The following is a 14,319-nucleotide window of genomic DNA, read 5'->3' as shown; positions in this document are numbered from 1 at the left end:
CGGCACCGCTTTTTGTGCTGTTTGTGATGATGTCTGCGCTGTGATTTGTCGGCGGGTGTCTCGCTGTCAGCCTGACGTATCCTTCGTTCCTTGACGATTTGTTGCGTACCGACGGTGCGTGGGCGTCTCTGGTGATAGTGAAGGACGCGTGCCTCAGAGCGCAGGATGCGTCGCGGGTGTGCGGCGTCGTTTGCAAGAACCGATGTGTGCCCATCCGCATCCAGGCGTCATCAACGGACTGTGAGGACAGCATAAGGCACTGCGGCTTCTTTTGGTGTTGCGCAAAGAATATATTGGACGGTGCTTTTGTTTTCAATCTTTTGCAGCTTTTGTGGGAGAAGGTGGAAGGTTGAGGGCATTGGGACTGAATTCCTTTGAGTGGCTGCGCTCCGTTGACTTGCGGCCAGTCGTGGCACTCTTTTGGGGTTTGGCCGCCCGTCCCTTTTGTTTACTTCCCACCGCAGCATGTGGATAACACTGATGTTAAGAACATTTGTTTGACGGGTGTGGGCTGCTGCCGTGCGTGGTGCGTGGACTATGTGATTGTGTGGGGAGGTGCGTTGGGGTGACGAATACTTCTGTTTGGCGTGTCGCGGTGTGTCGGAATGATGTTCGGATGACATGGGAAGGGTGTTGTTTGTAGTTTGTGTGTCTTCTCTGGTGGAGCCGACATGTGTGCGGGATTGTGGCATTGCTGGCTGACGGTTCCACGTCACTTTTCGGCATTCCTGGATGTGCTGAGGAATGACGGCTTGCGACCAGCGTGTTGGTGCTGCTGGTGGGAATAAGTGCATCGGGAATAGGCCGTTTTCTCTTTTCCGTGCTGGAGCCGATGAACTGGCACGAGGGCACCGGCTGCAGGCTGCCTGCCAGCACGTGTGAGCAGCGGATCCATGCACACACCGACGCTCATCGTAAGAGCTTGTGCGATCACAGTGGCCTTTGTGGCGTGCTTTTGTGGGCGTCAGCCCATCGAAGAATGTGTGAAGCAAACGGCTGACTGCACACGAGGAAAATAAGTGCGTGCACTGTGCCGTGTTTCAGCGTCGATGGCAGGGCGGCAGGAAGCCCGTGCTGGCAACTGAGATCTTTGCGTCGCGAGGGATGTCGGTGTTGATTTTGGATCGTCGAGGGTGAAGTGATTTTGCTGCTGCCCGTGTGTGTGGCCACTCCGGCAGAGGGCGGACACAAAAGGGAGGGATGCAGGCGCTGCGTGTGTGTGTGCAGGTGCCATGCAACAACGTCACAACAAACATGCTGCGACTCGGTGACCCTCACATCGTTGTGGTCCTCACGAACAGCCCAGGCACGGCCCACACCGATGCACTTAGTGGACGGAGTGAGGCATCTTTTGAGGCGCAGCAGGGAACAGGATGTGTTGACGCAGCCACGACGTGCATGGAGTGTCACGATGGCACAGTCGGCTGTGGCTGGTGGAATATTTACTTCTCGGAGGCAACAGAGAGAGAGAGAGAGAGAGCTGCTCCTGCTGCTGGCGTCGTTGCTGCCTTTTGTTGCCTCCCATGCCGATTAATGTCTGTCCGCTGATCATGGGTGGTGTGCCTCCACTAGTGACGTCGTCTGCAGGCATTTCACAGCACCAGTGAAACACACATCACGTCGCATGCTTTGGCTGTGGATGTGGTGTCGTGAATGCAGCCGGCATTATTTTGCCCGACTCCTTTTCACTGCTTTGCGACGAATAGATGCGTCGCCGCCCGAGTCATTCACTGCAGCTCCGTGTGTTGTACTGCCAGCACAAGACTCTCTTGTTGTCTGACGCCTGGCTGACAGTCAAACACCACTGCGTTGGGACATGCAAGGATGTGGACTGCCGCTCACGGTGTTGGGCACCGCTGTTTGGATGCGGCGGCCACACGAGCGGATGTATTGTGGCACAATCAAATGCGTGAAATACGCGGAATCACAGCGGCTGCAGTAATATCAGCGGTGCGGCACCACGGAATATGTGTGAGGGGGTGATGCATGATGAATCACAGTGGGCGGCATGCGAGGGAAGTGCACCGCGACGGAGCGTCATCCCGCCCTCAGCCTGCAGGGGAATGTACACCCACAAAATATATGGACGAGACACCACCAAACACACATGCCCTTCCATGCACCAATAAATAGGAGCGAAGGTGCGCTCTGGTGTGTGGGAGTCCACTCACATATTTTCATTTCCACCGCAATAAACGGTGAGGAATCAGGTGCCACAGCAACGAAAGGAAAAACAAAAACATCTATTGCAACACTTTACCGGCGAAAGGCAGGAACAACAGAAACCGAATTATTGGCCGCACCAACACAATAAAAAAATGCACAAGAGGAAAGAGACAAATTGTGCACCCTGCAGGAATCCCCAACACACGATCCAGGCATGAAGTTTTGCCCTCTGCACAAACAAAAACAAAAAACAACGCATGCGGACATCTGCCAACATCCAAACAGAAACACAAATCAATGGTTGCTTGCGTTATTCCATTCCCTGCGCTTATTTTTGAGTGTTGCGGCTGCTGCTGCGGTGGTTCTCAGGCCTGCATGAAGTGGTGTGCGCTGAATATGGACGAAGCCCGAAGGTAACTGAATTATTTTTGTGATGAATATTGGCTGCACTTCCCGTGGACCAGCAATCCACGTGGTGTGCGGGGACCTCCTTTTTTATTTTTACTTTGCTTTCGTGTTGCTGTGTGCGCTGCACCTCCTCTTGTGCGTGTGCGTACCCTCCGTGAGGGGTGCAGACACGACGTACCGCTCTCGCCGTATGTGCATGCGGTGGAGCCTTGTGTGCCGCTCCTGTTTGCTTCTCCCTCTTCCATCTGTGTGTTGGTGCTGCGGCAGGGCTGTGTGTGTGTGTGTGTGCCTGCTGCCGTGGATTGGAGTGTGTGTCGTGCGTGGTGTGCGGCGTACGGTGCATGCCTGGCTGCTGCCCTCTCCTCATGTGGTGTGCCCTCTGTGTGTGTGTCTGCCGCACCTCTCGTCTCCCCTGTTGCTCTCCATGTCCCTCACTGTGCAGATCAGCTCCACACCACTGAACGACCACACTCACGATGATGACGACGTGCCGTCTGCTGTGCGCCCTGTTGGTGCTCGCCCTGTGCTGCCGCCCGTCCGTGTGCGTGACAACGACTGGTGGACTGAATAAAAATACGGATTTGTCATCCCCTCAGTCACAAGTGCAAGATCAGTCTGACGAGGAACAGGATTCAGAGACGGAGACCGTTGCGGAGCCGGAAGGTGACACAGGCGGTGACGAAGGATCAGGAAGTGAGGACCCTACCCTGCGAAAGACACAAGGGAGCTCTGTTGAGGTAAAGACACCAGATACGACGACGACCACAACAAAGGCACCAACCACGACAACAACGACCACTACAACAGAGGCACCAAGTAATACGGCCATGAATACACGGGCGCCAACCACGACCACCACCCGCACACCGTCACGTCTTCGCGAAATCGACGGCAGCCTCAGCAGCTCTGCGTGGGTGTGTGCTCCGCTGGTGCTCGCCGCATCCGCGCTGGCGTACACCGCTGTGGGCTGAAGAGGTGTGTGCGGGCTGTGCGTGCCAACACTCAACCGCGGGGACATGTGCACGTCTACTGTGGTTCGATGTATAAAGTAAGAGCAATTATGATGATCGTTTTTTTGTTTGCTTCCGCTGCCGTGCTGTGTGCTCCGCGTTGTGCCCGACATCCGTCACGTTGAACGCATCGCGGACACACTCATATGCACGACACGCATACTGCTGTTTGTGTGGACGCATTGTTGAGGATGGGCGCATGCGCACTGGATCCATTTGGGTGCAGTTTTTTTGTATTTGTGTTTTGTTTTATTGATACTTGTTTACTTTTTTTTTTTTTTTTTTTTGTTTCTTTATTGTTTTTTTGTGTGTTTTTCTTCCTGTTAAATTTTTGCAGGGTGTTGTGTATTTTTTGCACTTTTATTGGTGCAATATTTCTTATGAAGCGTGCTGCTGCTGGTGGTGGTGTTTTTTACTGTGCCGTGTTTTTTGCTGCTTTCACTCTACGTTGACGGGGAGTTAGTTTGTGCTGAAGGCTACACGCAAGTGACAGGAGTGATGGCGATGATGATGACTGGCCGTGTGCTGCTGGTGTGTGTCCTCTGCGTGCTGTGGTGCGGTGCCGGCGTTTTTGCTGAGGATCCTTCACCTGATGCCGGTGCCTCCGGTCATTCTGCAAGTATTGTTGGAGGTTTGCAGGAAATAACACAAAATGGACCGTCATTACTGGGGGAACCAAGCTCGGAAACCGTAACGCCAAAAGTCGAGGGAGGAGCACCACTTGGATCCGCAGTAAAATTTCCGGGAAGAAGCGAGCAAGAAGTTGATGCGCTAGAAGGTGAAGATTTGAGTGATAAAAGTTTCGATAAGAAAATATCAAAAGATAAAAACGCGCAACTTTCTTCTGGTCCACCTGCTGACAACGACAGTTCCCCTACCGGAGTGGGTAATGCTGGTGGCAGTGGCCTTCCGTCCTCAGGTGCCTCTGGGGACTTAACGGATTCTACTGATGACCGCGCTGGAGGGGCAGGGAATGTTGGACACATAAACCCACCAGCTGAACTCACTCCGCCGCATCCACCGGAACCGAATTCAAAAGGAGGTCGTGCACCACCTGCTGTACCAAACCTCAATACATCAGGGAGCCAAGGGAAGATTGCGGCACAAGGACAACCATCGGCGAAGCAGGAAACATCGCTCGCCACTCAGCCGCAAGTGTCCGGGATGCGTCCGCCACCACAGGATGAAAAGCAGAGCGGGGGCAAAATAGAAAATTCGCCAGAGCCAGGAGAGGCTCCAGCAACCTCTGATACCACGCTCGTTACGAGCTCCGGAACTGAAGGCCAAATCCCTCAGTCATCCTCACCTCGGTCTGGAAGTGACGATGTTACTCATCAAAGTGAACAGCACCATGTGGCGCCACTCGGCAATACTCAGCAGGATGATGCCGCAGTGGCCGATGAGGAGCGTCGTCGTGGAGAAACTGGTGGTATTCCGACAGACTCTCATCGAGGTCCAGAAGCGGCAGCAGCGAACAACGCCAATGCAAAAGTTGCGCCACCTACTGAAGGCAGTGACGGCAGCACCGCTGTCTCCCACACCACCTCCCCTCTTTTGCTTCTTCTTCTTGTTGTGTGTGCGGCTGCTGCTGCGGTGGTGGCCGCGTGAGAGTGAGGGAGAGAGAGCCGTGCACCGCCCGCACACACACTCGTCTTTCACTCACTCTCTGTGTGTGTCCCCTTGCATGGACTCTCGCCCTCACCTCACCCCACGGAGCACACACATAATGTGCCCATTGTATATATTGCATGCACACCCATGCAGGCCCGTTGGTGCTCTCTTTTGCACGACACGCACCGCTGCCGTCCTGCCTGGCTGCATGGGCGGAGCACCGTAACTGTTTCTGTTTTGTTTTTATTGCATTGAGTGGGCGACCTCTCTCTCTCTCCCTCCCTGTGTGTGTGTTTTGTTTTGCGGGAGCAATGAGAGTGTGTGCGCTGGTCGTCCCACGCTTGTTTTTTTCACTTTTTTTTTTACTTGTGTTGTGGTTGAGCACATCCATTGCGCTTTTTTGATCGGCGGCATGTTTTGACTGCGATCACTTTAATCCTCCCTTGTTATTCCTATATTGTTTTTCTTGTTGCTGAGGAAGGTTTCAGCCTCTCGTAATCTTGCCAAGCCACTCAGTGTTTCTTTCCGCGTGTGCCATGCGCCATTTTATCCACGTTGCCCGCGGCCAGCAGCGCTGCTTCTTCTGCTTGTGATGATGTTTTTGGTGTGATTTGCCAGTTGGTGCTTTTGTTTCACCTTGATGTATCCTTTTTCTTTTGACGCTGCGATACGTCCGACGGCGCGAGGTTTATCTCGTTTACGGTGAGGAGAATGCATCTCAGGGCGCGGGATGCATTGCAGGTGTGCGGCGGCGTCTGGAAGGGTCCATGGGTGCCCGTCCGCATTAAGACGTCAATAACGAACCCGTGTGACATCAGGAAGGACTGCGTCTTCTCCTGGTCTCACGCAATGAATTCATTGAATGGCAATCGCCACTGTGAGAATGGTGTTCTATTCTTTGCGCACGGCAACATCCTTGACGAGGAGGCTATCCCTGCTGCTGTGTAACTGCATGCGGATCGTCTGCTCGTCCGGCCACTGGAGGGTCCGTTGATTGTGCCCCCACTTGCCGCGGGCAGTGTTTGCAGTCGGTTCACGGTGCCTGATGGGCATCGTTCCGCTGGTGTTGCCAATTCTGACATGGTGCAGTGCGTGGCTGCGGCGCTTGGTGGTGTGTGGGCACTGCCGTGCGCCACGCTGGAGGATGGCCGTCCCATCGCTGGCACCATGCACTTTACCCGGCAGTTTTATTTCACGGGCGCCTCGACATTTGCATCGCCGCGCACCTGATGGCCCATGCTTTCGGGTTCGACTACCCGCAAATGGAAGGCCGCAGCATGGTGGGGAATGTTGCCGGTGTGCGTGGCAGGGCGCTGTTGGTGGTGGTGGACTCGACAAATGCCGCGATGCCCGCGAGTGAGCACCACGACTGCGACGACATTGACGGCATGGAGCTGCAGGATGGCGACGGGGACGGGAGGACGCTGGAGTCGCACTGGCCGCAGCGCCAAGCTAGGGATGAGCGGATGGCGTCGATTGGGGTGCCGGCTGCTGCAGAGGAGGCGCTCCGCACTGAACATGAGTGAATATTTCCACATGCTCTGCGCATTGGGTGTTTCTGCCAGACGCTGCGCGTCGGATTTGCATTCCAGCGGTTGCGTGTAGACGGAGTATCCATGAGATGTCAGCAAAACGCCCGATGGGCAGTTTCCCCATCACTGATCCCGCAGTGAATGTGAGGGATATTGAGGCTGTTATTTGGAGGGGAGAATATTTCTCTGCGATGCCTGGGGATGAGCCCTCTTCGTGGTGTCTGGACACGCTTCCCACCAGCACGACGGATTCGAGGGACCCGGAGAAGACATATTTCAGTGCTGCCATGCATGCGGCATTGAGGTGCCTCGGCATGTAAGTGCATCTGAAAGTGACTGAAAGAGGTAACGTCCGTTGGTTCCATGCACGGACTGAGCGACGATTGCGTGGGCCACTCGACCCAACGATGAGGGAAACGTCATTTGCCGTGACCACGCGGAGGTGTGCACGATATCCGGCACCAGCGGTGGCCTACTTCCAGTGGTTCCGTGGGACGGCGAGAAGAGGGCGTTTGGAGCAGGACGGTCTCACAGGCATCTACTGAAGAAGGATTGCCAGGGGCGTCCGTCCCCGTTGCGGAGGGCATTGGGACCGACCGCGGCACACCACCGAAGGATGTCGACACGGCTGTTCCTCAGAAGCATCCATCGACAGAGGAGAAGTGGATCCGGCCAGGATGCCCCGACAGACCGCGAGAATCTTCTCTTGGCGGCAGGGACCGAAGCAGCGAGACGGACGGCGAGCAGGCCACGCCTCCGACTCCCGGTGATGACACTGCTGCTGCTGCTTGTCCCTGTCCGCTGCTTCTTCTGCTTGCCTCTGCTGCTGCCGTGGCAACACTCTATCGATTTGCGGTGTGGTCGGCGTTGCGCTGCGAGGCGAATGCGCTTCCTCCTGCGTGGCCTGCGCCCAGCATTGGAAGCCCAATAGGAAAACATCCATTTCAATGGGTCTTCTTTTCCATATGCATGTGCTGTGTCCGCTCTGTTTGACTTTTTATTTGAGATTGGTTGTATTTCCGGTGCACATAGCTCTTCCCGTGTTGCTTGCCGATGTGGGGGCACCAGATGGTGGTATGGCATTGCTTGTGTGTTTGTTAGGTTTTCTGTGATGCACATACACACACAACGGTGCGAGTGAAATGTGCGCACGCAAGGCGCACACACGCATATCCAAGCGCATTGTCTGTGTGACTTCTACTTGACATAGTATGCGGGGCGGGTTGGTGCGAGCAAGGCCGACGGAAGCGGGCAGCCGCGTGAGCCTAGCAATGGCGTTTGTGGTTGTGTGCGGGATCATATATTCCATCAGATGCTTGACGTCGTTCATGGATTGTCCAAAGTTTTTTTTTTTTGCTATTCCCATGCTGCGGCTGTGCTAAACTGCTCACTGCGTGTCCATGAACTCATGGAGCACGGCGTGACGCTGCTCTGGGACCTATGACGCCGCGGTAGCCGATTATGAGTAGCCCTGCGCTCTACTTTTTCGCCGTGGAGGATGCGTCTGTGAGCCGCGTGGCTGAGGATTGGATGGCAAAGGTCCCGTGCAGGGATGCACACATCTTTGCGTTGGGGTGCACCCCGCATCGCAGTCCTCAGCAACTCGCGAGGTCTCGGATAGCGCCGAGGGCGATGCGTTTGAAGGACATTATGTTAGACTTTGCCGCCCCTGAGGTGCTGGTGTTCCACCTCAGCATGCAGAATGGGTTTCCTCAGCTGCTGTTGCTTCCGAATTGAGAGTCCGTTTTGGACGTTGCGGTGCCACTTATTGTGGCGGCTTTTTACGCCATGAACAACGGTGTGCCTTTTATTCGCCACCAAAACAGAGGCAGCATCTGCCATGGGTTTGCCGGGACCTTTTTTGAGGGCTCGCCAGGCACTGCCACGACGAGCAGGGTTTCGCTTAGGGGCGCCGACAGCCGCGGCAACCCGGTGCGGATCATCGTTGATTGGGGCTGTGTCACGGTGACGCCGCTGATGCACCAACGTACATGTCAGTGTCTGCTTGATGAACTGATGCCGCTGGGGAAGAAAGTGTATGAGCAGACATGTAGGAATCGTCTGGGTGTGGACTCAAAGCGGCAGTAATTGGTGAGGAGGACGTGTGCTGGTGCTCGTACCGTCATTGATTCCTTGCACAGTGCGTGGAGGAGCTTTCGGTGGCGCTGAAAAAACTCCACGTGTATCACCCGGGATTGGCGCAGGGCGTGGAGCCGAAGGCCAATCCTGCGGAGCTGAGCAGTGCGGTGCGGGCTCCGCCGGAGTTTCGGGAGAGGCAAGCCAGACTGTCGCTGCACATCGATTTTTGCGCGACGCTAGTGGCACAGTACTGGGTGAAGCGAGTGGCGGAGGTGTGGGAGGTGGAACAAACATCGCCGTTGGGCACAAATCCCTCAGGAAAAACCTGGATGGCGTGCGGCAACTGACGAGGGATGCCGCGATGCCCCGGCCTGTGTGACTGTGTCTTCTCCTGTTGCTTGTGACTGCGAGCGGCACCGACGAGTTGAAAGAGGCCAAGAAGCAGCAGCTGATCCGAGACGGTGGACTGACGTTCGACGCTCATTTGTTTGCGAACGTTGAGCATGTGATGAGGAGGGCCGGGAGCTTGCAACGATACAGCACGGCGTTGGCGCAGAGCGAACGGAGCACGAGCGCCTCTGCGAGCAACGCCGCAACGGACGGGGATACGTTTCTGAAGCATGCCTGTATGATGATGGAGACGGCGGGCAGGAATAGGACGCTGCGGGTTGGGCTGTCGTTGGCATCGGCGCAGCGCGATCATGTGATAGGGCCAAATGGCGCGAGTGGTGGTCAAAGCAGTGGAGCATGAGGGAACAACGCCGGGCCATTTCAAGGGTGCGGTGGCAAATGGGAGAATCATCCTGATCTGGGTGGCGGTGGTGGTGGGACGATTGCCCTCACAACTCCTCAGCGCATTGTGCTGCTTGTTTTGTGTGGTGTGGCCTGCAGCGAGAGGCGCTCGGTCCATGAGATATCCAAAAGGTATGGCCGTGGGGTGGTCATTGGGGAAATCTCGCTGTCGCGTCCTGAGGTGTGTTTGTGCAGGGACTTGGCACCCTACGGCAGTAGGACTCACGGGCGAGACACGCAAAGGAACGCATCGAGGGCCAAAGAGTGGGAGATACACAAACACACACGATTGCGGGTGTCTGTGGGGATTGTGTGCACTTCTTCCTGCATTCCGTTCCTCTCCAAGAATTGTTTCATACGATGCGCGTGTTTGTGTTTCAACGACCGCGCTGCTTGCATTTTACCTTTGTTTTTTGCGTGTACGGTTGCGGGCCATTTCCATGCAACTAAGAAGGCGGTTGAAAAAGGAAGGACATTGGTGGAGCATGCACTCACGGCTTCAGTGTTCATCCACTGGTGCTGACTTTTTTTGCCGGGGCATTTGTGCACGCTTTTTCCTCCATTGTCTTTTTTTTTTTGCACAGGAATCAACAGGTGGGCATTCGTGAGTGCTGCGGCGGGCTGTTGTTGCCCTCGCCGGGACGCGCTTAACGGCGGCAGCTCCATGACTTTGGGCTAAAAGGAATGGGGCTTTCTCCGGATCCTCACCGCAGGCGCATGCCGTGGACGGCCGAAAAGGAGTGTGTGCCCGGTGTTGTTCATAGCTCCAAGGAAAATATGGTGTTGGATGGCGCACAACGAGTGGATGTGGAATGTGTCGACCGTGTGCATCGCAGGTGTATCCGCTGGAGGCATTGCGGGCGGCCGTGGCCACATGCGAGTACAATACATTTAGAGGAAAGAACATTTTTCAAGTCGTCTCTCAGGCGTAATACAATGCACTCAGGCAATGGGTTTACTGCAAGGAGTGGCCGGAGGGGACGTACGACGAGAATGCCACTCGCACCGTCATTTATTTCCGTCGCCGCAAAACCACAACGCAGCCCGCGCCAATACGCCCTGCGGATTTTCCGAGGTGGCACGCGCTGTTCTGTTTGTCGCCACTGTTCCCCCACCCCGAGCGTCGGTGCAGAAGTCCCTGTCGATGCATGTTCCTGTCGCTTTCGGAAACGCACCCATTGATTGATGCGGCCGGCACCGCAACCCATTGCTGGTGCTTCTGGCATGACCGCTGCACCGCCCCCAGCATCTGGTGCAGTGGGACTGGGGACGAGAACACAGCAGAACAATTTCAGTCAGTTGGTGCTGTGCGCCCTGTCAGCGTCCCGCCGACTCCAGCGGCGAGCAGAGAAACCGACGGGACAGGGAAGGCATTGACGGAGTGTCAGGACACCAGTTGTTTTTTCACATCACTCCCAGTCAAACAGCCGGAAGAATTCACAACAACATCAGTCACCAACAATGACAAAGGAACAGCGACCACCGCCGATAGCGACAGCAGCACCGCGGTCTTCTACACCACCTCCCATCCTTTGTGTCTTATTGTCACGTATGCGTGCTGCTGCTGCAGTGGTTCCCAGGCCTGCATGAAGTGGTGTGCGCTGAATATGAAGGAAGGCCAAACGCAACTGAACTGTTTTTGTGATGAATATTGGCTGCACTTCCCGTGGAACAACAATTCTCTTGGTGTGCGGGGATCTCCCTTTTTTTATTGTTACTTTGCTTTCGTGTTGCTGTGTGCGCTGCACCTCCTCTTGTGTGTGTGCGTACCCCCCGTGAGGGGTGCAGGCACGACGGACCGCTCTCGCCGTATGTGCATGCGGTGGAGCCTTGTGTGCCGCTCCTGTTTGCTTCTCCCTCTTCCATCTGTGTGTTGGTGCTGCGGCAGGGCTGTGTGTGTGTGTGTGCGTGCTGCCGTGGATTGGAGTGTGTGTCGTGCGTGGTGTGCGGCGTACGGTGCATGCCTGGCTGCTGCCCTCTCCTCATGTGGTGTGCCCTCTGTGTGTGTCTGCCGCACCTCTCGTCTCCCCTGTTGCTCTCCATGTCCCTCACTGTGCAGATCAGCTCCACACCACTGAACGACCACACTCATGATGATGACGATGTGCCGTCTGCTGTGCGCCCTGTTGGTGCTCGCCCTGTGCTGCTGCCCGTCTGTGTGCATGACAGCGAGTGATGGCCACAAATCCACCGAACTGATTAAATCGTCCTCTCAGTCACAAGTGCAAGGTGGTCTCGATAAGGGACAGGAACCAGGTAAGGGCCCTGGTGCGGAAACGGAAAATGGGAGGAGCGCTGAGGAAGGTTTAGGAAGTGAAGGAATTTCTTTGCCAACGAAAGCGGCTGCGGCCATCAGTGGACAGAAACCAGGTGCGTCAGTTATGCCAGGGACACCAATTCCGGCGAGCGATAATCCAGAGTCACCAGGCTTACCGAATCAGTCCGCACAGACTCAAGAGGTGTTGCAGACAGGAAATGTGAGGAGCGGTGAGGAATTGTCGCAGAGTCAGGAATCTACCCTGCCAAGGGCACCAGAGAAGTCTGTTGAGGCGACAACTACGACCACGACCACTACGACCGCTGCGCCAGCCACCACCAGCACCACCACCAGTACTACAACCACAGAGGCGCCAACTACGACGACCACCCGTGCACCGTCACATATTCGCAGAATTGACGGCAGCCTCAGCAGCTCTGCGTGGGTGTGTGCCCCGCTGCTGCTCGCCGTATCCGCGCTGGCGTACACCACTGTGGGCTGAAGAGGTGTGTGCGTGCTGTGCGTGCCAGCACTCAAAGCCACGGGGACATGTGTACGTCTACTGTGGTCCGATGTATAAAGTAAGAGTAATTATGATGATTGTTTTTTGCTTTGTTTGCTTCTGCTGCTCTGCTGTGTGCTCCGCGGTGTGCCCCACGTCCGTCACGTTAAACCCATCGCGGACACACTCATATGCATGCGAACTGGAGCCATGGGTTTTTCTTTTTATTAATTATTGTTTCTTATTGCCTTTTAAACTTCTTTTTGCAGTGTTTTGTGCGAGTTCTGCAATCGTACTGATTTCAACTGTTTCGTAGTGTGCGCTCTGCTGCTATGTGTTGCCATTTGTTGCTGTGCGGTGGTTGTGTTTGGTGTAGCGGCCATTTTCCCCCTTTTGCATTCACTCTGCGTTGACGGGGAGTTAGTTTGTGCTGAAGGCTGCACGCAAGTGACAGGAGTGATGGCGATGATGATGACTGGCCGTGTGCTGCCGGTGTGTGCCCTCTGCGTGCTGTGCTGCGGTTTGGTGTCGGCCGATGCCGGGGATGATGATTTTTCTGGTGGTCATGGAACTTTAGGCGGAAGTGGAGTTGGGGCTGATGGTAGACCTTCAGTCCCGGTTGGTAGTGATGTATCCACTGGAGGTACAAAAGATGAATGTTCTCTGGGAAGTGGAGGTGGCTCTCCGGTTTCTGCTTCTCCTCCTTGCAAATCTTTACTTTCTGATGCTGAAAATCCCGGGGGTGAGGTTTTCAATGACACCAAGAAAGTATTATCCCGCGTTGAAGGGAACTCCAATGTTGAGCAGGATCCGCCACAGCCAAGGTCTCACGTTGTATCGACAGCCGAGGTGCTAGCACCAGGACAACCCAATTCTGAGGCGCAAGAGCAGTCGTCCGGTAAACTAAGAACAGAAGAGGGGCGTAATAACGGTGATGGCGGCACAACTGTGAAAGAAGAAGTGACTGGCGTGGAGAGTAGAGACACTGCTGACCTGTCCCCTAACGACAGCCGCCCGCCAAAAGCAGCACGACCAGTGACAGGGGAAGAGAAAGGCACAGGGAAACAGGCAGCATCAAAGGCGTCATTAACGCCAGCAGAGGAACGAGGGACATCTGCTGCGACGGATCAAAAAGTGGACTCACCAAAGGAGGAAGCCGCGTCCAGCGCAGGTGCCACAAAAAATCGATCACCTGTCGGTCAACAACAAACAGAAGCTTCATCTCCCTCTAAGCGTGGAAGTACTTCGACTCTGACTCCGGAAAAGGAACCCGCTGAGGAGCTCCATTCCAACAATAACCAACCACCTGGTGACGCAGCACCGACAGAAGGAACGCAACATGAAACTCTTCCTGGAGAGAAAATGCAAACAGAACCAGCAACTACAAACAACAAACCGATTGACGCAGCTCCAACTGGCGACAGTGAGAGCAGCCCCACGGCTCCTCCCGCCGGAGAGTCAGACGCTGCCACAACCACAACCACGAACAATCATGATGCGCGTAGCCTCAACAACAATGGCAACAATACATTCACAGAAGAAGTGGATCAGAAGGAAGCAGCAAGAAAACCCAAAAGCGCACCAGAAAGCACTGACACTGCAGCAGCCAACAGTGAAGCATCCGCAACAGCCATAAACATCTCCACTAACAAAACAAACAAAACAACCACCGGCGACAGCAGCACCGCGGTCTCCCACACCACCTCCCCTCTTTTGCTTCTTCTTGTTGTTGCGTGTGCGGCTGCGGCTGCGGTGGTGGCCGCGTGAGAGTGAGTGAGAGAGAGCCATGCACCGCCCGCACACACACTCGTCCTTTTCTCTCTCTGTGTGTGTGTCCCCTTGCATGGACTCTCGCCCTCACCTCATCCCACGAAGCACACACATAATGTGCCCATTGTATATATGCATGCACACCCATGCAGGCCCGTTGGTGCTCTCTTTTGCACGACACGCACCGCTGCC

The 14,319-nt window shown here is 55.2% G+C and overlaps 4 protein-coding genes and 3 pseudogenes across 4 annotated transcripts, besides 15 other annotated features; all 7 read left to right on the top strand.

The window, feature by feature from the left end:
• Window positions 1-3,164: a sequence feature (areas not merged during assembly with more than two copies in the genome that could not be assigned to a particular haplotype).
• Window positions 1,461-1,480: a microsatellite.
• On the top strand, window positions 3,051-3,545 carry Tc00.1047053511613.189 (mucin TcMUCII, putative; the record flags this gene model as incomplete). Its single annotated transcript, XM_810325.1, has 1 exon — window positions 3,051-3,545. The coding sequence occupies one exon, from the start codon at window positions 3,051-3,053 to the stop codon at window positions 3,543-3,545; it is 495 nt and encodes a 164-aa protein (XP_815418.1).
• Window positions 3,165-3,463: a sequence feature (heterozygous, Esmeraldo-like haplotype).
• Window positions 3,327-3,380: a microsatellite.
• Window positions 3,464-4,007: a sequence feature (areas merged during assembly that could not be assigned to a particular haplotype. This can correspond to areas where the two haplotypes were merged or to regions with more than two copies in the genome that were merged during assembly.).
• Window positions 3,852-3,890: a microsatellite.
• Window positions 4,008-4,077: a sequence feature (heterozygous, non-Esmeraldo-like haplotype).
• Window positions 4,078-4,270: a sequence feature (areas merged during assembly that could not be assigned to a particular haplotype. This can correspond to areas where the two haplotypes were merged or to regions with more than two copies in the genome that were merged during assembly.).
• Window positions 4,083-5,192, top strand: Tc00.1047053511613.180 (mucin-associated surface protein (MASP), putative; the record flags this gene model as incomplete). Its single annotated transcript, XM_810324.1, has 1 exon — window positions 4,083-5,192. The coding sequence occupies one exon, from the start codon at window positions 4,083-4,085 to the stop codon at window positions 5,190-5,192; it is 1,110 nt and encodes a 369-aa protein (XP_815417.1).
• Window positions 4,271-4,520: a sequence feature (heterozygous, Esmeraldo-like haplotype).
• Window positions 4,521-5,044: a sequence feature (haploid, non-Esmeraldo-like haplotype).
• Window positions 5,045-10,997: a sequence feature (areas not merged during assembly with more than two copies in the genome that could not be assigned to a particular haplotype).
• On the top strand, window positions 5,937-6,671 carry Tc00.1047053511613.166 (annotated as a pseudogene).
• Window positions 7,503-7,559: a microsatellite.
• Window positions 7,953-9,338, top strand: Tc00.1047053511613.151 (annotated as a pseudogene).
• Tc00.1047053511613.135 lies at window positions 10,207-10,845 on the top strand (annotated as a pseudogene).
• Window positions 10,998-11,910: a sequence feature (heterozygous, Esmeraldo-like haplotype).
• On the top strand, window positions 11,689-12,357 carry Tc00.1047053511613.120 (mucin TcMUCII, putative; the record flags this gene model as incomplete). Its single annotated transcript, XM_810323.1, has 1 exon — window positions 11,689-12,357. The coding sequence occupies one exon, from the start codon at window positions 11,689-11,691 to the stop codon at window positions 12,355-12,357; it is 669 nt and encodes a 222-aa protein (XP_815416.1).
• Window positions 11,911-14,319: part of a sequence feature (areas not merged during assembly with more than two copies in the genome that could not be assigned to a particular haplotype) that runs on past the window's edge.
• Window positions 12,151-12,221: a microsatellite.
• Window positions 12,817-14,124, top strand: Tc00.1047053511613.110 (mucin-associated surface protein (MASP), putative; the record flags this gene model as incomplete). The annotated part of the gene is made up of 1 exon (XM_810322.1): window positions 12,817-14,124. One exon carries the CDS (start codon window positions 12,817-12,819, stop codon window positions 14,122-14,124), a length of 1,308 nt encoding a protein of 435 aa, XP_815415.1.

This window comes from Trypanosoma cruzi, genomic scaffold (assembly GCF_000209065.1).
Source record: "Trypanosoma cruzi strain CL Brener 1047053517145 genomic scaffold, whole genome shotgun sequence".
In the NCBI taxonomy this organism is placed as follows: domain Eukaryota; phylum Euglenozoa; class Kinetoplastea; order Trypanosomatida; family Trypanosomatidae; genus Trypanosoma; species Trypanosoma cruzi.
The sequence above is the reverse complement of the archived record's forward strand: the minus strand, read 5'-3'. Positions and strand labels throughout refer to the sequence as shown.